General features: G+C 33.2%; 3 protein-coding genes and 1 long non-coding RNA gene across 10 annotated transcripts; 3 read left to right on the top strand and 1 right to left on the bottom strand.

The window, feature by feature from the left end:
- Positions 1-7,472: 7,472 nt before the first annotated feature.
- LOC122632205 lies at positions 7,473-9,929 on the top strand. Of its 4 annotated transcripts, none has more exons than XR_006327838.1 (9): positions 7,473-7,667; positions 7,781-7,870; positions 8,092-8,154; positions 8,219-8,284; positions 8,354-8,395; positions 8,490-8,561; positions 8,617-8,724; positions 8,825-9,024; positions 9,629-9,714. XR_006327838.1 is itself a non-coding variant. In XM_043818759.1 (9 exons), the coding sequence occupies exons 1-9, from the start codon at positions 7,590-7,592 to the stop codon at positions 9,892-9,894; spliced, it is 996 nt and encodes a 331-aa protein (XP_043674694.1). In that variant the 5' UTR covers positions 7,473-7,589; the 3' UTR covers positions 9,895-9,929. The 4 variants fall into 4 exon arrangements, 3 of the variants coding, with proteins under 3 accessions (XP_043674694.1, XP_043674697.1, XP_043674695.1); XM_043818759.1 differs by having other exon boundaries at positions 8,606-8,724; positions 9,629-9,929; XM_043818762.1 differs by lacking the exon at positions 9,629-9,714 and having other exon boundaries at positions 8,825-9,059.
- A 1,918-nt stretch (positions 9,930-11,847) lies between these two features.
- Positions 11,848-20,769, top strand: LOC122632459. Of its 4 annotated transcripts, none has more exons than XM_043819245.1 (5): positions 11,848-11,936; positions 12,535-12,813; positions 13,291-13,560; positions 14,784-14,916; positions 19,527-20,769. In XM_043819245.1, exons 3-5 carry the CDS (start codon positions 13,338-13,340, stop codon positions 19,696-19,698), a joined length of 528 nt encoding a protein of 175 aa, XP_043675180.1. In that variant the 5' UTR covers positions 11,848-11,936; positions 12,535-12,813; positions 13,291-13,337; the 3' UTR covers positions 19,699-20,769. The 4 variants fall into 4 exon arrangements, with proteins under 4 accessions (XP_043675180.1, XP_043675181.1, XP_043675179.1 ...); XM_043819246.1 differs by having other exon boundaries at positions 11,871-11,887; XM_043819244.1 differs by lacking the exon at positions 11,848-11,936 and adding an exon at positions 12,066-12,462.
- A 2,506-nt stretch (positions 20,770-23,275) lies between these two features.
- Positions 23,276-27,028, top strand: LOC122632487. Its single transcript, XM_043819315.1, has 3 exons — positions 23,276-24,218; positions 24,560-24,761; positions 26,684-27,028. The coding sequence occupies exons 1-3, from the start codon at positions 24,032-24,034 to the stop codon at positions 26,823-26,825; spliced, it is 531 nt and encodes a 176-aa protein (XP_043675250.1). The 5' UTR covers positions 23,276-24,031; the 3' UTR covers positions 26,826-27,028.
- On the bottom strand, positions 25,882-26,769 carry LOC122632488. The gene is made up of 3 exons (XR_006327875.1): positions 26,652-26,769; positions 26,502-26,559; positions 25,882-26,331 (listed from the first exon to the last, which is right to left on the bottom strand). It is a non-coding gene; the product is annotated as an uncharacterized LOC122632488 (long non-coding RNA).
- Positions 27,029-27,069: the final 41 nt, after the last annotated feature.

The raw sequence follows: 27,069 nt of genomic DNA, 5'->3' as shown, positions 1-27,069 counted from the left end.
CAACTAATAAAGCACGATCAGAGAGAGATATTCAACATATCATGCGATAATTACTATATTAAAAATAATTACTCAATTAAAAATAAAACAAAGATGTACGATTTTGAAAAATAATATAAAACGAATAAACCAAACGAAAGGAGTAACCCATATGGTGAAAATATAGAAACGGGGGTTGTAGTGAAGAGGGAGAAAAACAATTAATTAAAGAAAAGAAAATCGTAAGGTGGGGTCGAAATCGTGACAAAGTGCACGGATGTGGAAACCACTCAAATTAATTTCAAGTCAAAGCATATTCTTTCGATTTGACGTGTTGCTAACCGAGCGACGGACGTCGAATAAGAACTGGTCCGAGCCACCAGGCTCGTAGAAATAAGGAAGCAACTATACAGAATGGGTAGCACCCTCCTATAGCTAGAATTCGTGTAACACCCTCGATTCCATTCCTGGTTATACTTTCCGTACAATGCTTTTTCTTACGCTTCGCTGATCCACGACTGACAGGAGTCCCATGACACTTGCACACCAACATTGTATGAAACGATTCAAAAACACGACGGTACGTATCGGATCTAACTCACCCTACCTCACCCTAAACCCTCCTCCTCACCTCTTCTCCGGTCACGCTCGATAGGTGCGGAAATTCTGTCAGCCCGAGTGACAGCAAGCCGAGGCAAGTGTCCTTCTCTTAAATCTACTTTAGCCCTATCTCCTTTTCAGGGGTTCTGTCGCTTGCCCTTCTTCTTTATCCTTTTTTTGTTTTTAGAGAGAGGATCGAACGATTACGTACTTAGAATTTCTTTACACGTTCAGATTGTCCTGCGGATGATATTAAATCGTTTCTCGATAAGTGAATAAATAGATATGTATATTTATATTTAGAAAAATAGAAAGCAAATTTATATATATGTATATATATATATATATCGGTGTTATATATAATTAATACAAATTTGTTAATTGTAGAAGAAACAGAATGATTAGATCTTCTACACATCGCATTTTCTCATTTCTCATACATTTCTTTGAAGATCGCTCTATTCTCTACTTTGATTTAAATCCTGACGATTTTTCTACGAATATTAATAAACTCTCTTATAAGTGTTAATAAATCGTTTCTCAAAATGAAGTAATATCATTTTAGAGAAATGTAAAATAAATCGTTGTTGATTTAAACGATCTAAGTAATAGTCTAACCACAAAAATGATAATATCGATTTTATCACGTAGAATGACTCGTTTGATGAAAGAAAAAAAAAAAGAAGAAGAGAGAAAAAGAAAATAAAATAATAAAGGAAAAAAAAACAAAAAGTGTTCGTGTTTTGTCAGTTTTGAGATCCATAGGTATGCCCTTTTCGAGTCGCGATTATATCTTTATGGTTTTATAACGGCTCATGCACGAGGGATTTATATTTGCAGTTCGATCGGATGAAGAAGAAAAGAAGATTCGCGTTTCCCGTGCGATCTCCTTTTCCGTCCCTTTGCGTTTCTTCTTTATTGTTGCTTGGTAGTTTATATTTGCGCGTGTGGGCGAGCGCGTTCGCGCGTTTGTATATGTACGTACACGTTGTATTCTACGTACTAGGTACTTCGTGTGCTCGCAAAGCACGTTCGCTTTATCATCGCGAAGAAACACGAAGAAGAAGTCTTACGGCCCTCTCTTTGCCACGGGGGATTTCGTGTGTACACTTATTTCATGCTCGGCGGAACATCGAGACTCGAAAGAGGAGCTCCTCTTTCTTTTCTCTTTTTTTTCTTCTCAATTTTTTTTTTGTTTCGTCTTGTTTTGTTACTTTTTTTTATCTTTTCCTTTCCTTTCCTTTCCTTTCTTCTCTTCCTTCTTTTTCTTTTTTTTTTTTTATATTTCCTCCGTGGGAGTAACATAGGAATGTACGCGAATTCTCTCATAACAGCTTATAAGCGTCGACGATGGAGCGACGAAATTTATTCTATTATTTGATTTACTCGCGACGAAAAAAATAAGGAGAGAAAGAAAGAAGAAAAAATAGAGGGTTGAAAATATCCTCGCAGATCAAAAAGCTTTTGCTCCAAGCTTTTTTGCTTTCTATCTCTCTTTTTCTTCTTCTTTATCTATCTATCTGTCTAGCTTTCTCTTATTTTTGATATATATTTTTTGAGAAACGAATAAGATACAACAATGTAATGTAAAATTAAATTCTTTGCGTCGTGAGAGGCCATCGTTGGTACGTGACACTTCGTTTGATTGATAAAATAAATCAGTAAGAAATGTTATCATCGAAAAATTTCTTTCAATGTGTTTATATCAAAGAGAAGAAAAAAACGTCGTATCGGAATATATTATAATTAACAGAATATATATTTTTATACAGCAAAAATAAATATTTTTCTTTTGTTACAATAATATCAAAAAATAAACTATTTGAGTTGAAGAATATAATCGAACAAAAATATTTTTATATTTCAAGGAGGTTTCAAAAATAAAAAAGAAAAATATAAAAAGAGAAAGAAAGGAAAGAAAAATTACTTCGAAGCTGATCGAACAACAAATTAAAAAATTAAAACAGAAAGAATTGAAAGAGACAGAAAAGGAACGAATAATTACTCGTCGTACAAAGTTTTAAACAAAAAAATCTTTTTCCTCGTTTTTCTTTTTCTTTATTTTTTTTTTTTTTCTTACTCTTCTTTTGCGAACTTTTTAATGAGATGTAAGTATTAGCAGGAGAGTAATGGAATAAATCCTTTCGTCTTTCTCTCTCTTTTTCTTTCTATCGTATCGTTAATCCTCATGGGATGATCCAAAGGTTGATCACATTTCGAAACGGTTCCTCCCGGGTTTTTTTGTCGTGCAATGCACTTGCAGTAACGGGAAACGAAAAGGGACAATATAGGAAGTAAGTACTCGTCAGAGAAATGCATTTCTATGTACAAAAGGCGCGTGCAGGTAGTATAGGTTGACGGTTGCTTAAGAGATGCCTCGCTGACGCTTTTCTCTCGTTAATGAATTCCTCTTTATGCGAACGAGTAATTGGTACCTCGCATTATTCTCAATCAGCGCTACTGTCCTCGCTTACTGCGAGGAGACAAAGAGAAACAAAGACAGAGAGATAGGGTGAGAGGATATATAGAGAAAGAGAGTAAGAGAGAAAGAGAGAGAAAGAGAGAGAAAGAGAGAGAAAGAGAGAGAAGATGCGCAGGAAAACCGCAGCGAAAAGTGCATCAGCATGGAGCTTTGCTGATTTACAAGGAGTCGTTGGGCGAGGAAGGGCATTAATATTCGTGACGGAATATTAAACCACGAGCGTCAATGGGCGAGCTTCAAAGGGATTTTACTGGGCATCGAGAGAGAAGCGAGAACCGAAGCGTGAGAGGAAGAGAAAGAAAGAGAGATAGAGAGAAGACGAAGGGTGGTAAATAAGGGAGATAAAGATAGACGTTCCTATCAAGATTATGAGATTCTCGTTAAGTGTCACGTGTAAAGAGTTCTTTCATATATCGTATTATAATACCTATGTCGCTTATATACCTGTCTCTCGACGTTTATAAAATATCTTCGAGATAAAAGACAAAAGTTATATCGTGATTTTCTAACTTAAACACGTATGTAGGTACGTAACTGTTCTGCTTTATATCCTTTTTTCCTTCGTTTATTTCTTTTTTCTTTTTTCTTCTTATTATCATGACCAATAATTTATGTCAGAATTTTCATTACTTTATATCTGAATGAACGTAAGATCAATATTATATTTTTCTTATTAACAATTCCGAGATAATTCGAGTAATTGAACTGTCCCTTATTTAATACATTTTTTCGAATTATAAATAATAAAAAATTATCATCATCCAATCTAATATAGATATCGTAAATAATATAATCGCGTATATGTTTATGTGAAGATACAAATAAAAAAGTTTCCATCTTATTGGTTTTATCGAGAACGCGAAAGGTTCGATTTGTTAGTTATCTTCCTTTATCGTAACAAACGAACGAACGAACGAACGAAGACGAGTAGACGAGATGATGAGAGCAAAGCAAAGTGAAGCAAAAGCAAAGGCAACGTCTTTGTGAGTCACATCGTCAACGAAGTACAACATCGTGCGATCGGCGTGAAACCGACTGAGGATAGAAGGCACGTACTACGTAGGGTGGACGGAGACAAGATGGAAAATTGGTTGCTCACCGAAAACAGGATAACGGTGGTGTAGTCCTGTTACTAGAACGCGAAGGATACGACGTGAGTAAGAGGAGGATGGATGAACTTGGGATAGAAGACGAAGTTTAATGTGTATGAGAGAGATAGAAAGAGAGAAAGAGGGGAAGAGAGGGAAGCTGAAATTCTACGGCAAGCAATAGCATCGGGACATAATCGATTTGCAGTGAACTCATCCGTAATTCGGCTCGTGTTCGGTGTGACTAGAAAGACTCTCTCTCTCTCTCTCTCTCTCTCTCTCTCTTTCTTTTGCAGGCAAGCACGCAACGCGACGGCAAAGGCACCAGCGGAGCGAGAAATTACTCATCGTTCTGATTGAGGTTAATTAATTAGATAATTAAGTCTCTCCCCGCAGAGCGAGCCAAGAGATCACGGAGCGAGCTACGATGCGAGAGAACGGATGTCCCCCCTCTCTCTCTCTCTCTCTTTCTCTCTCTCTTTCTCTGTCTTCTTTCTAAAACATTAATGCTCTTTTATCTTGTAGGAAAGAGAGAAAAAATGAAAAAGAAAAATCAAACAAAACCCTTGTTCTTCTTATCTCGTTAATTCCCTTTTCAATAACTCAACGATCTTTCAACGTATATAATATTTACGTAGATACATATTTTACAGAAAGAAAGAGAGAAAGAGATCGTATAAAATTCGACGGGTTAGCGTATTTTCGAATATCTCTAGCTATCTATCTGTATGGATTAAAATCAATTGGAACTTTCAAACCGATAAAGGAACCCAAAGAAATATGGGATATTATTTAAGCGCTGTTCGGTGAAATGCACCGAACTACGAGATAAGCGATTTTGGGTCAGCGATAAGGAAAACTACATATCGGCGATTTCCTTCTTGAATCACGGACGGTGAGTTTACGAGCGGGACGAAAAAGGTTTTAGGATTACGATGGAAGAGAGAACAAGAGGAACAAAGAACGCAGAGAGAGAGAGAGAGAGAGAGAGAGAGAGAGAGAGAGAAAGATAGACAGAAAGAAAGAGAGAAAGAGAGAAAAGGAAAGCAGTCGTTATTTTTCTGAAAGAAATCCTGAACGAACAGAATGGAACTGATTTTTGCTCGATAGACAAGGATACTCTCGATAATCCCTGTCCATCTCTTTCTTCCTCTTTCTATCTGAAACACACAAAGCCCGACAATTTCACCCTACGAAACACAACGCTACGAGTATCTCTCTCTTTCTCTCTCTTTCTATGTCTCTGTCTCTGTCTCTGTCTCAGCCCTCGCCTTTCCACCCTCCGATATGTAACTGACGTTTTTGACGCGTCAAGTGGTGGGTCTCTCTTTGCTCCTGTCTCCGTCCTCGCCATTCCAATGGGATGCGTTATCGGCTACTGTTTTACATAAACATTTCTCTTACCGAGGGTTGGTTGGCCATCAACGAAGAAGAATAAGTAAAGCCGGTCGTCGCACTGTTTGGAAGTTGGATATATGTATACCTACACCTTTACATATACCAACTGAGAAGGAGATATACATAACTATGAAAGGAGGGAGAACATAGGACTGAGATTCCTCTAAGTGATCTCGAGTGTTTTCGCAGTTGATTCGTCGCGACTACACTTCGAATCCACTCCCTTTTCCTCTGTCCTCACACCGTTCCAACCCCTTCCCTTACGCTCTCTCTCTCTCTCTCTCTCTCTCTCTCTCTCTTTCTCTCTCTCTCTCTCTCTCTCTCTCTCTATCTTTTATAACGGGCAGAGCTTTTTAAGCTCGGTTTAATCCAAGCCTCAGGCCTCATTTTGCCTAACTTCCTATTTAGTTAGCCTACCCCTGCTCCTTCCGAGCTGGGAACCGGCAAGTGGCTTCGTTTGAACCGATCGAATATATCTTCTCTCTCTTTTTCTCTTTTTCTTACTATCTCTTCCTTGCTTATATATCTACGGTTTGCCTTTCATGTGCTAATCCCCGTTTATTTAATCGAATGCTAATAATAAACGTCGACGAATCGCCGGAGCTCTTCTCGCGTGGAAAACTTCAGCCTGGATTAGCCTCCGAGCTCGTTCGAAAGGACACGCTAAAGGGGGATGATGGTGGACTAATATATATATGTATGTATGTGTGTGTATATATATATATATATATATATATATATATTCGACAAAGTATGCCACCTTGTTTGCCTAATGGCTCGTTTCAAGACTTTTAATATCTCCTCGACCGAGACTTTACACCCCACGTGTGTATCGCATTACTCGTTCGCTATATCTCTTCTGTTTATTCTAAAGCAAAGGGTCTCGTTTTTCTCTATTCGTATTTTAAGTTTGAACGATTTCACGTTATATCGTAAAATATTATTAGAAGTAAATATAAAAGTTTTCATTGAAAGAATTTATGTATATTAGTACGATAAGATTTATATTTATCTCTCCGTTTTATTATATCTGAATTTATTAATTAATTACTTATTCGTTTCATAATGAATTAAAACCATGATGTTTTTTAATTAGTTATATGTATATATAATTAATAAATAAATAAAATAAATATATATATATCAGTATATAGATCTAAATAGATTTACTAGTTTATTTTGTTTCCTTTTTCCAACGATAATAATAAATTCATAAAGTAATTTCAAATGATACAACTATAAAGTTCGTCGGGTTGACTAGGATAATTGGAATCTTCATAAATTATACGCGAATAACTTTACGAGGATACGATAATAAAACGCAGTCCGAGTCTTCTCGATTTCGAATAACTCGCACGAGTACTTTGATTAACGGGCCGTGATAATAATAAGGTAATAATTTACAAATCCCACCGCGCGTTACGTAGCAGCGGCGATTTTACTCGATGTTATCAACACGACGGCTTTCTTCTTATCATTCTCGTTATCGATGTGACTCTCGTCCCGTCTCGACCTCCATTATTGCGTTATACGACGATCGATAATCGCGATTGCAATATTAATTCGACTGGCAATAATTTTGAATTAAAAAATTAACTTTTTAACCTTTAAAATTTGATACTGATTTCCGAAAACATTTTGACGTAAGCAAAATTTGTTATTCGATGAATTTTACTTTGAACAAGTTTTAATAATATATTTTTTTATACGGAGAAATATTATTCATTCGATAATACTTTCTTATTTATATATTGATTTATTATTATCGTCTTCTTAATAGTTATTTTTTAATGCATTAGATATTTATTATATTATATACTATATATATATATATATCGATATTATATTTTTACTATGAATATTGTCAATTTACCTTTAATTGCATGGAAGATCGATTGTTTGTTATCGATAAGAGGTCAGAAAAAAGACGTCGAGGATCGTCGAAATTTTTGTCCTTTCAATTGTAAAGAAGTTTCTATCTTCTCGATTTATCTAATTCTCAATTTTTTTCCCTTTCCCGCTGATGGATCACCTCGTTGAAGATGTTTTCACAAAGACCGTTGGCGCAATTAGTGAGATCATATCCGATTTTGAGACACGTTGATATTTACGATCGACAGGTAACCTCTTTCTATGAGAAAATAATTTGATAAAACACAAAGGAAAGAAAAAAGAGGAAAAAAAATGAAAAAAGAAAGATACGAACCAAATATAATTTCGTTTGTTTTTTTAGTCTTTCATACGTGCCTATATTCTAGACAATGTCATCATTTGCATATTCATGTACGTCTTGCTTTACACCGCACTTTGGTATGCTAATAAAGTAAGACATTGTTTTTATAATTAACATAACACTCGCAACTTACATAATATGTTCTTTATTTAAATCTAATAATAGAAAATGAAATTAAAATGGAATTAGAGTATCGATTATTATGATATTGTCGTTATTAAAAATATTATTATTATTATTATTATTATTATTATTATTATTATTATTATTATTATTATTATTATTATTAATATCATTATCTTGCTTGAAAGGTAATTAAGAGAATCAAAAAATCCAACGAAGATCTTTCGGCCATTCTCAAAGAGAATCAAATGGTACGAATATTTAATTGTAATAAAATTATACACGCTAGATTTTATATAAATTGATCGATATTAGAAACTGGATGATCTCATTACATTGAAGAAAAAGAAGGCCGAATATGAGGAAATTATAGTGAAGGCGGTTGGTGATATGTCATTAAAAAAATGATTACTATTATTATTATTATTATTAATATAAAAAGTTTTGCAGAAGGGTACACAAAAGGTAACCGTTGAACAACTGGAGAGCGAAGTAAGAAATATTCTTAAGAAATTTACTAAAGAAAATGATTATATTATATCAAATAAATAAGATACAAATATTTTAATAATATCTCTATCGTAAGATGAAGAAGCTCAGCACGGAATTATTGGCTGCCACGTATAAGATGAACGAGTTAGAGAAAGTCGTCGAAAAAGTAATTGAAACTAAGCTCGTACAGCGATCGTTATTAAATCTCAGATGATTTTCAGTGCGAGCGCACGCAGAGATGCTGCATTCTGTCGACTGACGTCGGAATTCGAGAAATTGAAAATGGCGAAGAAGACGAAGCAACGGGTGAACCATTCGGGAGAATCAAAGTTAATAAAAATTCCATTCTCTTACGATCCTCGTAAGAATTTTAATACACGTTTGTGATGTGAATATTGTCTTTTCTTTTCATTTCTATTTTTCATTAAGATCCTCGAACCGTCTTTCCCACCACCCATGCCACCCGAACCCCCACCTAGAAAGTATGGGATCTTTGCTAGTCGACCGTTCAGTGGACAAACTCCTACAATCGCAGTCGCAGCGCAAAACAAAATCGGATTCAAATAACAGTGGCTTCTTCGATGAAGTTTATTCGTCAACAAATTCGTCTCAACGTTCTCGCTCACATAGTAATTTATTAAAAAAAAAGAAAAAGAAGTAAATGTAATCATTTGCATTTTCCAATGCTAAATAATCGTGGCAAAACAAAAAAGAAAAGTTAAAAATATGTCCGCTTGGAGAAATTTATCGGGAATGAATTTAGAAATAGAAATTGATGGAATTAAATTTATTGACAAACCGCAGATCTGTCTGTAAATCTAAAAAGAGAATACCGTGGTTCTTAAATTACTTTGTTTCGTCTTTCTTTAAAGTTAATTAGAAACTTATCAGAAAGAAGGCCAAATGTTAATAGCACGTTTCTATGTATGTATGTATATATGTACTAATAACTTACTCGTACATGTATATATATATGTAGATTCTAAAAGACTGAAATCAAACGATCTTTTTCCTTATTGTCATTCGATGCACGACAAGTCTTGTATGTAGGTCAAAATAGAAAATAAACCGTTGTGTTTATAACACCAAACTCGATCCGTCGCGCGTTTCGTTTCGTTTCAAATTATTATAACCTGATTCGTCTAATTTTCTATCCACGAACAAGCAAGTAAGTAGGTATAAATTCTTTGAGTCGAGAGTTTACCATAGCTTTTCTGCTTTCTTGATTTCCAGCTGATAGACGGGTGTCCACCCAACATGATCTACGGGATATGGAAAAAAGAAATCGTCATAGACGTCCTAGACGTCGTCTATATCGTCGTCTTAATCGTCATCTTAGTCATCGTTATCGTCGTCTGTATCATGGGAAATCATTCTCATTGAAATGTAACCCCACGATTTGTAACATGTATGAAATTTCCCCAACATACTTCGAGAATCTCACACCATTTACGAGATCTCTCTTAGAAATTGGATGGAAATTTGTTAATTCTATGTAACTTTCTAAATAATCAAAATATATTTTTAAACAATTTTTTATCCTTAATACAATATTTACCTGTTACTCTTTTTTAAAAATCGTCAATTAACTATTTAATTGTGTGATATATTGCTAATTAATTAATTAATTAATTCTATTCTAACGTATGATTCTTAACGGGAAATGTCTGATCAAATTAATCAAAGAAAATTAGAAATTCTTTTTAATGAATATATCCATTGATTTTATTTCTTTTTGGTTCTGGTAAGATTATTTCTACTGAAAATTGTATCCATTAGAATTAAATTAATTAAGCGTACGTGCATTTTCGTGGATGAATACTTTGACTAATCACGGTATCTTAACACGATCACGAGATAAACTAATTATACTCGTATCATTTTTCCTACAAAACAATATTTTCTCGTATGTTTTATTATGCATAAGGATATTCATAAGTTTACATAATTCTGACGTGCGTCAAACATTTTTTTCGTATCATTGAAAATTATTTTGTAGTGTTGTTTAAGAGTTCCAATGTTTTTACTTCCGCTATGAATTAAATTATTATATACAATACAGTCAAATATGTATGTGCACGTGTAAAAATTATGCTTATATATTATTTTTTTAACTATATTATATATATATATATATAAAATATTTAAAGATGCTAACAACGTTATGTTTAATATTAATTACATGATATGAAATAATAAAAAATTACTATGAAAATAAAGATCTATTTGTTAATGAAATTTGAAAATTATATTCAAACTTTGTAAAATTTGTTGTAGTAAGAGTACATTGATCATAAAGTTAAATCTTTAAAATATTCTTTCAATAAACGATCGTGTATTTGACAAGTAAATAGTGCTAGTCGTATCATCAGTTGACTTTACGTAAATCGCTGAATTATTGAAAAATTTGTTAACCAAGCAAGTTGTAAGTCCATGGACAATAGTTAAACGACTTGTGCCAATCGTTTAAAAAATAAAAGGAATTATCAATGAAGAAAAAAAAGAAAAATGAAAAGAACTCTGATATGCCTAAGAAATTTCACTTAGATCAGCATAAATTTCATCAAATTTCGTCGTTTCGATACAATATATTAACGGAACTGAATATATGTCTATTTTATACATTTTTAATCGTTCAAGACTAAGAGAGGCTAGTCCCGTATTATTCAAGGTAAACCACTTCAATATTATCCTTTTTATTCTTTTAAATAACTATAAAGAATAAATTATAAAATCAAAAGAACTTGTCTTCGAGAATAATCTATATGAAAAGTTCTTATATCTTCTTATTATTGTATCAAAATTCCATTGATATTTAACATATATATATATATATATATATATATATATATATATATATATAAATTTTTAAAGGATTTATAATTTTTATTTGAAATAATTTAAATTTAAAACAAAAAAGAAAGAAACAAACAAAGGATAGAACAAAATCCAATCTAGAAACGCAATATTAATAATAATATTAAATTTAATAATTACTTTTATTTTTCTTTAAACAACGAATTTAGAAATCTAATATTAAATTAATTTTATATTTCTGTCTCAGCTGTTGGGTTATATATTTATATGCTCGACTCGTGATGATAATAATAGTTTATTTTTTGGATACTTGCCCAAAAAAACGTAGACATTGCAAGAGAGATGGGTGCATACTTAAATGCACATGCATATGTACATACATACGTACATATATACATACATACATACATACATACATACATACATACATACATACATACATACATACATACATACATACATATATATATATATATATATATATATATTTATATTTATATAAACGACTATAGAGTGAAATGGTGGAGCCGCAGAACTGCAACAGGAGGCGAACGATCGAATCGCGTAGACTCGCGGGCGAGTGTCCAACTTTCACTGACAACTCGTTAGGTTCATAGCCGTGGTTTCGAATCATTCACAGTCATTCCGTGACTTCGGTAGATCGTGGTAACGCCGGTACTCTCCGTTGATTTCTCCCTCGTTAATCCATGAGAATTTTCTTTTCGTAATTATCTTATTCACTTTTTTCTTTTATTTATTTATTTTCTTCTGTTCTTTTTTCTTGCTTTTTCTTTATTCCGATTTTTTTTTATTTTGTTTTATTTTTATTCTGTTTCTTTTTTATTTCTGCTTTTTGTTTTTTTTTTTTTTTTTCAATTAAACCAATAATCCTGGCAGTGACAAAATATCATTTTCAACGAAATTTTCTTAACAAAGAAAATCCATTGGATATACGACTTCCATACGGCAATCGTTGTTTATGCTCGTATGCAAAATCGTAAATTTTCCACTCATTGTCAATAAATTATTCATTGCCGGGATGTACATTTATACATATATACATATATGTATAAGTTCATACCTGCAGACATGCATATGTATGTACATACGTAAAATATACACAAGTGTATACATATTACGAACGTCTTATCGAGAAATTGGAATTCGTATTTAATCGACAATAACGATCGTAAATGTGAATTCTTACTTCTTTGATAGACTATCGACGCAGTAAGAGTTATTCGAAATTCGTGAGTTTAAATAATAATCTCGATCGATTGTGAAAAGTGTGATAGATCAAGTGATCGTTTCTTCTTTTCCAGTGTTATTTTTCGACGATATAAAAGAAAAGAGAAAAAAAGACTGTGCATTTATCGTTAACATTGATCTTTGAAATAGAAGAATCTTTTTCGTCAGAAAGAGAAAAAGAGAGAAATAGATCATCGTATTTTGGAAGCACCGTATAAGTGGCTCGAAAGAAAGTGGTAATTTAAAGGAGAGTGAGAGTTTTAGTTCATTCTCGAGGTCAGTCTCTTCTTCCTTGTCTTCTCGTTCGCATACTCGACAGAATATATACTTACTTCGAACTTACTCTCGCGAAGGTATTGTTTTACGGTTCGTACATCTCGAATAACACAGTTACACATCGTCGAACGTACACGTGGGTGCATACAATACGTACATATATAAAAGTCCGCGCGTGTTGAAGAAAAGAAAAAAAGAACAAAAAAAAAAAGAAAAGAAAGAAAAAATGGGTTAATGTTTTTCGTTCATTTGCGTTATGCAAAAATCACGTACGTGAGAGTTCGAACATAGTTGTATCTTCGATAAAAGTTTCAAATTAGACTTCGGCTTATTTAAAAGAAAGAATTTAATGAGTAATACACACGTGAAAACAAAGGAAACATACTAATTTTATTAATTTTGCAATTAAATCGTCTCGTTTGATTTCTCGTTCGAAACAGAAAAGTTTTGAAAGAGTTCGATTTTATTTTTTGTAATATTTTTTTCATATTCGTTCAGTTTTTTTTTTTTTCTTTTTATTCATCGTCCTCCTTTTCGTGTCCTTTTTTGTTTAGCTATTTATGTTTTTTTTCCTTCTTCTTCTTAACGAAGAAAAATCAATATGGTTTTTGACGCGAGCACGATACGGCTAGTAATACTCTTAGGTGTGACTTTATATCTACATGCCGGAGACTATAGTACCGTTATACCTTCGATATTTGCCAAAAACGTGGAGAAGAATGATACAAATCCTAATCAAGGACCAATTGGTCCACCCATAAAAGGATCTAAAGAAATATTAACAATTGACTCTACAACGAAAAAAGAAAGCGAGAAAGACAATGGTAAGTAAGAATGAAACGTTGATTATTTATTTTAATCAACAAATTTTCACACGTTCGATAATTTCGTAAGTCATGTAAATGCCATCGAAACGTCTTCGGCATACATAACCAATCACATAAATAATCATGAACGTTGATTGATTCTAAAATAAGAAGAATCTTCGCGAAGACATAGTTAGATTTCTCGCAAGTAAATTTCCGAAGATATTTCGTTCGACAATTTTTTTTCTTTTATTTCTTTTTTTAATAAATATAATATTTCGTAAATATGAATTGTCTTCTTAAACGTGATTAATTCTAACGAGATATCTAATGTACCTCTATATTCACGTACTAACGAATATTAATTATTATTCAAACATACTTTCGTTAAGTCAATAAAAATCTTCATTATTAATTTTCTTTCGACGCGTAAATATGTTTGTACGTTTGAACTGAATTAAGTTAAATTGCGTAGACTGATCGGATAGTTTTAACAAATTCGATTTCATATTTTTCAATCCAATGCAGGATTATGCCTCACCCAGATCCAGACTACTTATTTACCCGGCACTTGCTATTTAATCGCTCCTGTGAGTCTCAATGCACGCGGATACTCGTTTTACCGACGAAGAAAATGTTATTCGAAAGTCGAGCATGGTGAAACGTGCTGAGACTGAATCTTAGTAACCAATGTTATAAAAGTGTGTGCGTAAGGCATAAATGAGATCTAACTAAAAGTAAAACGAGATCGAATTTCAATATGCTATCTGATTTTATGAAAGTAATAACTAGAATGTTCGACGTTTTCTTTTTTCTTTTTGTTTTTTCTTCGTTTAATGAATTAATTAAATGGTTCATATAGGTATTATTCTAATAATTTCGAAAGATATCACATTGTATTTCTATTTTTTTAGAAATTAACAATCAATGATCCTTGTATCTAAGAAAAATTATTTTCAACCTACTTTCTATCGTACATACACACACACACATATATATATATATATATATTTATATATTTATAATATAGACACACACATACACATACTTATTTTATCCGACGATCATAAAATAATATTTCAAGCTCACTAATGAAACTATTGTGTTCCATAGATATATACACGTTTTCTCAACTCGATATCCTACTTTCTCTCGTACAATAGATCGATATTCCAAGGTCTATTACTAAGAATATTACAATTTCGTAGAAATGGTTATAGGTAATGAACTCTAATTTTTAGGGATCACACGACGAGCCAAAATGATGACAACAATCAAGACGGCCTGCCTGCCAAAACTTATTTGCGAATTGACGTCTTCCGTTCACCAGGATCAACTGAGCGAGATGGAACGTTCGCTGTTGACTTTGATCCGGTAAAAATTATCTGATAAATTTCGTTCGATTAATCTTACATTCTATGCAAATCAATTTCATCGTTTTGTAATTCGACGGATTTTATTAAGTCGTTTCGATTAAGATCAAAAACGTTAAGTATAAAATTGTATAACATTACGATTTGACGTTTTACAGTTTCACGATTCTTCCTCGTTGAAATCTTGCGTGTTCGTTCACGGTAGAGATGTGTGTGTGTGTGTGTGTGTGTATACGTGTATATACACATTGGTTGACTGAATATCGCGTGCCGTCTGGAAGATCGCTTACCGAGATGTCGTGCGAGCGATATCGAGACTTAGGTATACCTACCTCGCAAGAGTAAAGCCCGAGTTTAATCTCGCGCCCATAATTATTCCGTCTACTACGAGGCAAATGCGAACCCCAGACTTGTGCATTTTCATCATCGGTTATTCTACTATAAAACTACTTTCACGACTTTCGATCGTCCCATCCACCGAGATAAATCACCATAGATATAATCAAAGGAGAGGATAATTTTCACTTTTTCAACCTTATTAATAGCATGTACTTGAATTAAAAGAAAGAATTTTATGCTACCGCGCGATAATTTATTTTGAAAGTCTGACATAAAATAAGCACGGTTATTATTTAATATATTTCGTAAAAGTTTCATATTAAAAATATTTGATCGAATGATTTTTTCATTCTTCTTCGTTGAAAGAAAAATTATTAGAAAATTTAAGCAAAATTTCTTTTTGAAAAATGTCAATATTAAAAATAATACTTCTTAATAAAATTAATATTCCATATAAAAATATAACATTAAATTCTCCTCTATTTTTAATCTAATCATGCAAGTTATTAGATTAATAAATTGATCTAAAGAAAATTGTTGATACTCGACGTATTTAATTACACATAATAGTAATATATATTTAAATAGATATATATACATTTCCAATAACATTTACTATGCTACGATATATACTTACATACATTTATATACGTATATTTACTATATATATATATCGATATATGTATGGGGAATTGATTCGACCAACAAAAGCCAGGAATCGTAACCTGTAACGACAATTACACGGAAACGATTTTGGAAAAACGAATGATCCTCCTCTCGAGCGAGAATTTGAAATCCAACCAGAGAGAGCTACCAATGAAAATTGGATGGCGCGAGGGCGTATACGCATTGGACGGCAGCGTAAACGCGTGCGTATTTCGCAATTTTCCTTTTACGATCGTTCCAAGCGGAACTAGCGAAAGCTCACAGTAAACGCGAACGCGTTTGTGTGTGTTAATGCGCGTACACACACCCATATACTCACAGACACATACATTCACATTATTATTCACGAATAACGAAAAAAAGAATTATTCTCGAGTCGAAAGATCCGACCCGTTTTCGACTCGTTTTCAGCTCTCTGATTAAGGCCAAATTTATAGATATGTTCAAAAACGAAAGGATCGAAACGTTAACCGAATACGCACGCGAAAAATAACCCGAACGCTGTCAATGAATTTTCAAAAACGTTAGCTTCTCGATCTCTTTTAATTTTTTTTTTCTTTTTGTATTTCAACTTTCAACCAACGCCGAGAATTGATATAAAACGTGAAATTATTTTACAAGAAAGAAAGAGAATAAGAAAAGAAGAACTCCCCTTGACTCGATCAAACAAAAATTATTATTAATAATTTTTCGGAGAAATTAATTATCCATAGATATAATGAATGTTTCAATAACGTTTCATTTATTTGTTTAACACCGGACATCGTTTCTCTTAAAAAGAAATTTCACGTAAATTAATTAATCGTAATAAAATGAAGAGCAACCGTAAAATAAAGAGTCGTACGTTTCTCTCTCTCTCTCTTTCTCTCTTTCTCTTTCTCTCGTATACGTCTTCGAGAAAGAGATATGACGAGAAAGTTGCATTCCTCTTATGTAAGAATCGCCGAAAAACAGAATGTGTTTCTTTCACATGGGTCGCACGACTACATGTCTTGTAATAACGTCGACAAGCACTTTCCTTTTCTCCGATTATCTAATCCATCGACTTTCTCCAGTATTGCCAGAACAAATATACGACATATAATTTACTTCTTCTTTATATTTATCAACACGCTTCCGAATTTATCGATCTCTTCGGTAAATTTATTTTCTATGGAAAATTTTCTTTAACGAAAGAAAAAAAGAAAAACCGAAAAAGAAAAAGGAAAACCAACTAATTTCACCGATGGCGCACGATCTCACAAACGATCGTTTTCTAATCGATCATTTCGTCGTTTATTATCAAACATTCTATCCTATTTAGTTTTTTTTTTTTTTTTTTATTACTATTATTATTATCGGTAAGAGCGATCGAGAAATTAATTTTTATCGTAGTCGATTTAAAATCGATCTTTTTTCCTTTCGATCGTATTTAATAAATAATAATTGTAAAACGTGAAAGTAGAAAGAAAAGGATAGAAAGAAAGAAAAATAGAAAGAAAAATAGAGGAAATAATGAACTCGAAGATGTTAACGTTAACGACGGTATCTTCAAGTACTCGCGATAAAATCTATCCATTTCCAGTAGTCTAGACGTTCTATACGTCGGAATCTTTGATCTTTCAGTCTGTCGATAAGAAATCATTAGATTATTTTCTCTATACATCTCGATAAGATATGACACTATATCTAGGATAATAACAAAAATAATCAATATATATATATATATATATATATATATATATATAAATAATGAAAATTAACTCTTTGTTAAACGAAATATAATTAAAGAAAAAGAGAAAAAAAAACAGAAAGTCCGAAAAGAAAGAAAGATGATAAACAAATATTTTCTAAAAATTACACAACGATCGATACTAACGAAAAATAATATATTCGATTGATCGAGGATCGAACCGTGGAGACTTTCTTTTAATGAAAAAAATCGAAAGTTGTAATAAAAAAAAGAGACAGAAGAAGAAGAAGAAGAAGAAGAAGAAGGAAAAAAGATAAAAAAAGGATTTTAAAATCGTCCAAACGAACGATCATTCTCAGTTAATGCCCTGGAAGGCGTACTTTATATTTACTTTTATGCGTACGTAAACGGCAAGAGGAATAAGAGGAAGAAGAAGAAAAAGCAAAAGAGAAAGAAAAAGCAAAAGAGAAAGAGAAAGTAAAACAGAAAGAGAAAAAAAAATGAAAGAAAACAAAAAATAAAACGAAAAAGAGGAATAAGAATGAGAAAGAAAAGCCGATAGGGGGTTGATTTTTATTGGCAGGAATCAAGCTTCGGTTTAAATCGATCAAGATGAGGAAAGAGTCGTAGCTAAAAAGCCGTTTTGCGTTTATTCCTTTATATTCATCCTCTTTTCTTTCCTTTCCTTTCCTCTCTATTTCTTTAGCCTTTCTCACCCTACACTTATAGGCACCATCGTAGAATTCTCATCGACGAACGAAGAGACTCGAAAAAGGACGATCGTAAAGGATCGCGAGGGTAGTAAGATCTTCTCCTTCTCGTGAGGCCAGGAAGATCGCGTTTTCCTACGCGATCCATGCGTGACGAAACTGCCACTCTTCATTCTTCTTTACCTTCCGCAGCAACTCCACCCCCTACCCCTCATCCTCCCTCCCCTATATCACCCTACCACGATTCTCAAACCCTTCATCTTTCTCTCACGCTTTTCTCTTATGCAAAACGATCTCTTCGCGAAATCGTCGCTCGATCTTTCTCACGATAAATTCCATTTCTCTTTTTCTAACGTTTCCGTTCCCCTTTAACCGTGATTGTCGAATAGAAGGTACACCGTGATTTTATATATCCATCGAAGAGAATTTTTCAAGTGTTATTCCTTTCCTTTCTTCTTTCATCTTCTTTTATTTTATTTTATTTTATTTTATTTTTTCTTCTTCTTTTCTTTCTTTACTTCTTTTTTCTACTTCTTTTTTTGCTCGAAAGATCTCTCGTTAAACGTCGACGCGTAACAAAGAAAAGGTGAAAGTTAGCGTTTAAAGTGGAATCGTAAAAGAATCGTTCGAACGGATTAATTCGATTTTCGGTGAGGATTTAAACGCTTATTTATTTATTTAATTCTTATTTACTTACTTACTTACTTATTTGCGATCTCTCATGCAAATATATATGGGTGTGTTTTTAGCATATATGTGTATATATATACGTGTGTATGTATGTATGTATATATACATATATAATGTACCTATATAATGTACGGCAAGCTAGGAGAAAGGCTCTAGCGTTAAGTTCCCAACGTTCCTTTTTGCCGGGTGTAACCGGACTTTATAGCGCACATTTACCGCGCACGGCATCGATATCGAAAGTAAAAGGCTACTCGCCTTGTGCCTGTTCTCCTATACGTTATGGGTTCTCAACCATTTTATTATGCACGACCAATATCATTCCGTCGAAAGATTGCCTTGAAATCGTATTGAAGTTCGTTCGAGTGCTATTTAAATTTTTTGATACGTCATTATGTATAAAAAACTTCTCTTATAAAAATGTATAATCAATCGTATGAAAAAATTGTAACCATTGTAACCATTCAATGATTTATCAATTTTGTATCGTATGTAATTATAATACCTTATTAAAATATTTAATTAAACATTTTTCAGGGACACAAGTTTGAGTACGATCGCGGAAGTGCCCTCGAGGTATCATTTCGCTGCGCACATGGGTCAATTAATTTCCGGCGTGGAAGGACAAGGCTGCCATAATTTTTATCCTACTTGTCCTCTACCAAGTGTCAGTGTACTTAACATGATGAAGAAAGTTAGACTACAATGAAAAAAATCAACAGCTTGATATACTTTTTTAATCGATGCTATCCGAAGAATCTCGTGTTGCTGTGAAAGTTTTTTACACTTACGACTGTATCTGTGATATTCTTACGATGAGTTGGGAGAATGTAAACGACGTACGAACGAATGTTACTTTTTTTTTCTTTTTTTCTTTTTCTTTTGTTTTTGTGTAAGATAAGATATTAATGAAATTACACGTGTAATTACGAGACAAGTGATCGATGATGTTTCGAAAATTTCTTAGATTTTAATGTAATCGAAGAACTACTGATACACATTATACGATATTATCATTGTAATATTTTTATCGTGTAAAACTACGAATATTGTTATCAACTTGATCGTCGATGTTACACGAGTTTCGTTCCTGTAAATTATTTTCGTCAAAATATTTTTATTTCTTTAATAAGTACTTACGAGACAACCGTAACGAAGATCACGATAGCATACTCGATAAGAATAAATAAAAATCAAATACGATCGTAAGAAATACTTTGTTCTCGTAATACTCGAAAAATTTTTAATTCGTATATCAATTTCGGAGAACTGTAATAAGTACATGAGTACTTATTGTTAACTTATCGTATAATATTTAAGCGAAGCGTATAATATCTACGAGACCAGCCAAAGATGAGATCGATGTAATAGATCTTCTCTTCCGCTTTACAGGTTCATTCATCCCTCTTACACCCTCGTCTCTTCTACAGTTCAATCATCCCTGTTAGTCGTACTCCGGCAATTATTGCGATCATACTCGAAAGATAATTCGCTGTATCGCTTTACCCCCTTTCAACGTCATTATAATCGGCTATTTAATCTGCCTTACGATACGACCGTACAGAGATAACAAGAGAGATCATTCGAGATAGTAATTATTTCCTCCGTAACTCTTTCCGTTAACAATCGATCCTTTATCCTTCAAAATTGAATTATGAAAGATGATTAACATTTTAGCCGGAGATGAATAGAGAATCGTATTGATACGAAATATAATTATTCGAAACTTAATCGATAATATCAAAATATGTATATATATATATATATAATATCTGATATACTAAACATTAATAAAATATGTCTTTATCTGAAGATTATTAAACGAAAATAAAAAGTAAATTTTATTATTGAATTGAATAAAGAAAAAAATAAAAAGAAATAGACTAAATAATTATAATAATTATTAATGTATAATAATTAATAATATCTAAAAATATCAAAATGATTTTTATATGAATAAAGAGAAAATAAAAAAAGAATAACTTCGAAGAAATCATTATCGTTAATAAATAAGGACTACACTCCTCGCCTATTTTATAAGTTTTAAATGAGTAATATAACGAAAACTATAACTTTCCGCTTAACACTTAACACTTAATATTTATTTTCAATTCTCATATGTTTAATTCGAGTTAGAAAAAAGAGAGGGAGAGAGAGAGAGAGAGAGAGAGAGAGATAGATATCTTATCCAAAGTCGTAGGCAATGTGTTCGGAAACGTTCGGACACGGTAGCTCTAGCGTGTGCAAAAATAATCGGTAAGTGCTATCGAAAATTATTAGAATAATTGTCGGCGCCTTTATCGACTTAACTACGATGCCAACTCACGAAACGGACGTTTTGCAATGAGCTGTACGATCGTAAACGTTTTCTGGTGAGATCGTGCCAAGAGTTTCTCTATCTCCCTCTCTCTCTTTCTCTCTTTCTCTTTGTTTCTTTTGGTTTAGCAGTTTATTTCGACGATATGCTTCGTTCGAGTAAAGCTGACTAAACCACCCCTTCAAATCCTCCATTTTTCTTTTTTCTTCTTACTCTTCCTCCGCTTCTTCCTCTTCTTCTTCTTCTTCTTCTTCTTCTTCTTCTTCTTCTTCTTCTTCTTCTTCTTCTTCTTCTTCTTCTTCTTCTTCTTCTTCTTCTTCTTCTTCTTCTTCTTCTTCTTCTTCTTCTTCTTCTTCTTCTTCTTCTTCTTCTTCTTCTTCTTCTTCTTCTTCTTCTTCTTCTTCTTCTTCTTCTTCTTCTTCTTCTTCTTCTTCTTCTTCTTCTTCTTCTTCTTCTTCTTCTTCTTCTTCTTTAAAAGCAATCCCATCGAGATTCTCGCAAAAATTATCGCAGGATATTCGGTTTATCAGGATCTCCACCTTCATTCTTCCTTCTCCTTTCGTGCCAACTTTCTACTAGTTTACGTGCTCTCTCTCTCTCTCTCTCTCTCTCTCTCTCTCTCTCTCTCTCTCTCTCTCTCTCTCTCACTGTCTTTCAATGTTCGCTCTACAGTCTACTGCACGATAGTCTTCCCGGTTGCACTCGCTCTCTCGCCTAACTGCCATTTCCTCGTTCCACGCTCGTTTCCAAGCTCTACTTTCCACCCATCTCATTCTCCTTTCGCCACCCTCTTCTACGATCCTCTTCCTACCGAGGAAACTACGTTCGCCCCATTAACGATCACGATCGTCGAGATTTTCAAACTGCTCCCGACTTCTTGCGAAAGTTTGATGGACGCCAAAACGCATGATCATCGTAATCGAGACGCCTTCTCGAAAGACTCGTCTTTTCTCTCTCTCTCTCTCTCTCTCTCTCTCTCTCTTTCTCTCTTTATCGCTCTCTTTCCTTCATTCCTTTCTGATTTTTCTTCCACTCGATATAGTAATTAATTAATGATTCGATAGAATTACTTCGTGACAGAAATAAAATATCTATCGTGAAAACGTCGGTTAACATGATTTTCTTTCGATCTGTCTCTTTACTTTCTCTTAACAGATATAATATTATACTGCTGCACTTTCGAGACCACGCATACTTCGTACGAGCTATACATTAATTTATTTGATTATAGAACGCTTCGTTTTAAAACGAATACAACTACTTTGTATTCGTTCGAAACGATTTCCTAAAACGTAGAATTAAAAATGACGTTGGTCAATCATACGGTTTCGTTCGAGCCGTAAATCTCATACGAGAAATCGATTTTTATTCACCTTTGTTTCGCCCTCGTTTTTATCGTTGTTGCGTGATCGAACTATTACAAACTAACGATTTGCGAATTTTTATAAGAAAACTTTGATATTCATCTTGGATCGTGATTACGCGTTTAAGTGAAACGTTTAGAAAGTTCTTGTTAATTGAAATACGTATAATTACGTAACGTGTTATTGATGAAATTTTTAATATTTCCAAGAGAATTTGATGTTAAATATTGTTCTATACTTTGGACAATTTTTATTTATTATTTTATACCTCGGTCAATATTAACGCGATATACGTCATTCATAATTCTTCAAGTATTTACTTATTTCGACATGTATACGATTGCGGTAATGATTTCTATAAATCAATCTATGAATCAAACAAGTACTCACGTACGTTCGTCTTTTTCTTTTCTATCTACATTCCATCTATGCAATAAAATTTAATAAATATTAACAATAATAATTATATGTATAACAAAATTGTACAAGTACAATAGAATCTCGATTTTCCGAACTAATCGATAGACATGGATGTTTAAATAAATGAATTTTCGAATAACAAAACAATTTTTTTCTGGATATATTTTCCACGTAGACACACACACACACTCACACATAACATAACAATCCGTTATAACCTACTAAACTAAATTCTTATAGATTTCTAAAATAAATCGTATTCTCTATGGAACATCGAATAACGGTGATCCCTTCGTAATACTCCAATTTCTACTTTATACATTCACCTAATTATATCACAAGTTTAACTTGATGATTATTTAAAAATTTTTCAACGACCTTGTACGATATTAATATACCATTCACGTATCACCAGAACATAAAAAAAGAAAGAAGAAAAAAGTGAAAGAGAACGTTCGATGACGCGAACGAAAACCTATCTGCTTACGAAACGTTACAATCACATAAGATTGTCGTTGTGCCCGCACGTTTCAAAGTCGACTCGAGTAGTAAAGGTGGGATAGGTAGGGGCGATCACTTTCTCCAGGTCGAGGTAGAACGTGCCGAGTTCTCTCCAGCACTGACTTCATGAACATTCAAACGAACATCAGCTTTTTACCAACGAAGTTAAGTGGACGTCGAATTTGATAACTTATTTTTTTTCTCTTTCTCTTTTTTTTCTTCTTTTTTCTTTCTTCCTCCGAAAGAAATTTTGAGGGAGTTGTCCAATACGATGAATAATATATCAATTACGTTCATTATCTGTCAACGTTAATCTATCATCGAACTATACATCATCGAAAGTGTTGAAATTTCAAGTGTTCGGTGAAACAAATAATAAATGAGTTAGAGTGTCGATACTTACAGATTATTTTTCAATTTCATTAAATAAAATCCACGAGATGCTACTGTCAAAGATATTATACGTCTTCGTTGGATTTTACATCGTCCTATTATCCATGGTCGATTCGATGCCACAAGATGGTCCGTCATTCGAAGTTCCAATACAACTTATTGGCTTTCCCATTATCATAGCCGCCGTTAGGGTATCGAATTTTATTAAAAAGTTGGCTTATTCTTTGAATCCAGGTAAGAGATTTTTTTCGAAGATAGTGTAACTAATTGTGACGTATCTAATTTGACTGGTTCGTTCTCTCTAACGTTTCTTGAGTAAGAAAAGAAGTAACAGTAAGAATGTTTCTTACGGTTCGTTAAGTTAACACGCTAAATAAGAACAGTTACTTCATAAATACGTATAATCCACTAGCTTTAATCTTTCGTTGGCGTTCTAACGAGCCCGAGATTTTTGAGAAAGCGAAAGTCAATTAAATATATCGCGTAATATATAATCTATTTCTAATGTGATTAATATTTTATATGATATAATTTAATTTGATTTGATTCGATCCCTTTTTTTATGTTATCTACAGAGACCTATGCGAACAGAACTAAACGAATGACACGTTTGATCCACGACGAGGAGATTTTAAATGTTGGACAAATCGAAAAGAAGCTCGTTGAAAAACTCGGTAACAATGTATGCGTTTACGAAAGAATATGCGCTAAATATGCTACGAAAACGTTACAAAGAAGAAGCAGAGAACGTGTCCTAGATTGGGACGTTATATTCAGGTATGATTAATGCGAGTGATGATCTTTAGTAATTTATCATTTTCACTGATCATTTCCGATGATCTTTAGTAGTACGTCATTTCCGAGCTATACGGATAACACGAAGATTAGTTTTCTATATTTTTTCTTCTAGTTGATACAAGCTCTAATTATCTTAATATATGTAACTAATCGATCTGTCGAAAAAAAACTTGATCCGATCCGATTTACAATGTTCGTTCTCTTGTAACGAGGTTATAAAAGAAAAAAAGAAAAATAAAAAATTCTATGAATATTTATTACGTCCTCGTTATGTCGAATGAACGTGATATACTTGAAAAGTGAATAAAAAGGGAAAAAAGAATAATATAAAAGAATTACAAGTAAACGTGAACAAGATCGAATACAAGGTAGCTTCGTGGTTTGATATCAACTATCAAAGATATATTTTCTCTGTTCTTACTTAAATCGAATAGTCTTACATTCGTCGACGTAATAGAAATCCATGCAACTCAAGAACTTACGTGGTTCAAAGACTCTCCTTTCGATCTTACGTTATTCAGTTGTAAGTAACGCCAGGAGCAGATAGCCTTTAATGGCAACTCCACGAAGGCCCTAATGCATCCTGATAACTCTCTTCCTACCATTGGCGTCGAGCGTACCGTCGACGAATATCTTTACTCCTTTAGATGATTAAATTATATCAATATTTTTCTGTCGAATTCATCCTCACGTACATCTCTCTATGATCTTTTAATTCAATATTAAATATACTTGCGTTATATCGATTTCGAAAAACACACAATATACTATTCGATATATCAATCGTAACATATCGTTAAATTTCATTCGTGCTACTTGTAAATCTCTATATCTTGCAACAGAAAAGAAATAAAAAAAAGAAGAAGTAATTACCTCGAAAACTAGTGTCCCAATTTTACACGAGCACTCGTAAAAAGGACGAAATTTTTAAGTTTTTACGCCATTGTGCTTTCAATCACGTAGACACAACTGTAGGCACCTACGAAGTTTTCCATCTAACGCTTTTACGATTACTTGACTTTGTTGTATATATATATGTGTGTGTGTGTGTGTGTATGCATTGTATATATATATATATATATATATATATATATATATGTATGTACATAGACGCACGTATAATATATAGATTCTCTCGAAGAGCTGTCACGTTATCTACTATTCGAAAATGCCTCGAAGCTGAAAATATGTAGCACGCGTCGTTGTCGTCTTCTTGGTACACGCTCGAAACATCCTATAATCTGTCCTGTCACCTGCGAATGCTTCCTCGCACGCACTCACGAAGATGAAGTAGACAGAGAAAGAAAGAAATAAAGAGAAATAAAGAGAGAAAGAAAGAGAAAAGAGATAAATCGGAGATTGGTACTGGCAGGAACTGGCGTCTAGACGAACTTAACGGTCCATGGACGAAGGATCTAACATTCACCTTCTTCTTCTTTTTCTTCTTCTTCTTCCTTTTTGCGTCTTCTCCAGAGATCCTCGAAAGAAGGGATTTTGTCCTTTGAGATTATCTCGAATCGGTGCATTCTTCCATCGACAAAAACACGATCTTCGATATAAATTATACAAAGAATATATTACAAATCAAAGATCAATCGAAAATTATATTAAATAAAAAAACTATCGGATTATCTTATCTTAACAGATCGATATACGTAGTAGTTTCATGTTACGAATTTATAAAATTATTACGATCAAACATAATTTATTCGTACGCACATAAATGTTACGAGAGATCTTACAGTATTCGTCCTTCGTTTTCTTTCTTTTCTTTTTTCTACAAATCGATTACTAATAACGATCTTCATTTTTATTATGGAAATAATTAAAACGCACAAAGTAATAAACGTTCGATTAAAATTACTTTACCTTTGTATTATCCTTTGCGTTTGTAATTTCAGAGAATATAAATCGTCGCCAAATCCGATGAAAGAGAATTACCTTTTGAGCGTCTTCCTTGGAGATGTTATTGGCAGTCCGAGGCTTTGCCATCAACTGGCGAAGAGAGGAAGAGCTTGTGACGATGATACTCCGTCGGATTAACTGAGAAGGACGTTACGAGAATGGAAGAAGGTCGTGTGGCTTCGCGAGGGATTGTAAATATTGTGATGCCATGAACGTTACACTGATCACCGACCGGTTCTTCCTCGTATGAAAATATTGTTTTTCTTTTCTTTTTGTTTTCTTTTTCTTTCTTCTTCTTTCGTTGATATCGAAATAGAAGCGCAAAATTTATATCTACGCATACGTACGTACATATACACGCATACATACACATATATATATA

The sequence above is a fragment of the Vespula pensylvanica genome, chromosome 10 (assembly GCF_014466175.1).
Source record: "Vespula pensylvanica isolate Volc-1 chromosome 10, ASM1446617v1, whole genome shotgun sequence".
NCBI classification, from domain to species: Eukaryota; Metazoa; Arthropoda; class Insecta; order Hymenoptera; family Vespidae; genus Vespula; species Vespula pensylvanica.
This window is presented reverse-complemented; position numbering and strand designations above follow the sequence as displayed.

Bases quoted from the DNA above. Each gene is read 5' to 3' on its own strand.
- LOC122632205 (XM_043818759.1), top strand. From the start codon at position 7,590: ATGTTTTCACAAAGACCGTTGGCGCAATTAGTGAGATCATATCCGATT. The intron at 7,871-8,091 runs GTAAGACATTGT...CTTGCTTGAAAG, and splicing joins CACTTTGGTATGCTAATAAA to GTAATTAAGAGAATCAAAAA. The intron at 8,562-8,605 runs GTAATTGAAACT...ATTAAATCTCAG, and splicing joins TAGAGAAAGTCGTCGAAAAA to ATGATTTTCAGTGCGAGCGC.
- LOC122632459 (XM_043819245.1), top strand. From the start codon at position 13,338: ATGGTTTTTGACGCGAGCACGATACGGCTAGTAATACTCTTAGGTGTG. The intron at 13,561-14,783 runs GTAAGTAAGAAT...TCTAATTTTTAG, and splicing joins AGAAAGCGAGAAAGACAATG to GGATCACACGACGAGCCAAA. The intron at 14,917-19,526 runs GTAAAAATTATC...AACATTTTTCAG, and splicing joins TCGCTGTTGACTTTGATCCG to GGACACAAGTTTGAGTACGA.
- LOC122632487 (XM_043819315.1), top strand. From the start codon at position 24,032: ATGCTACTGTCAAAGATATTATACGTCTTCGTTGGATTTTACATCGTC. The intron at 24,219-24,559 runs GTAAGAGATTTT...TGTTATCTACAG, and splicing joins GGCTTATTCTTTGAATCCAG to AGACCTATGCGAACAGAACT. The intron at 24,762-26,683 runs GTATGATTAATG...TTGTAATTTCAG, and splicing joins GATTGGGACGTTATATTCAG to AGAATATAAATCGTCGCCAA.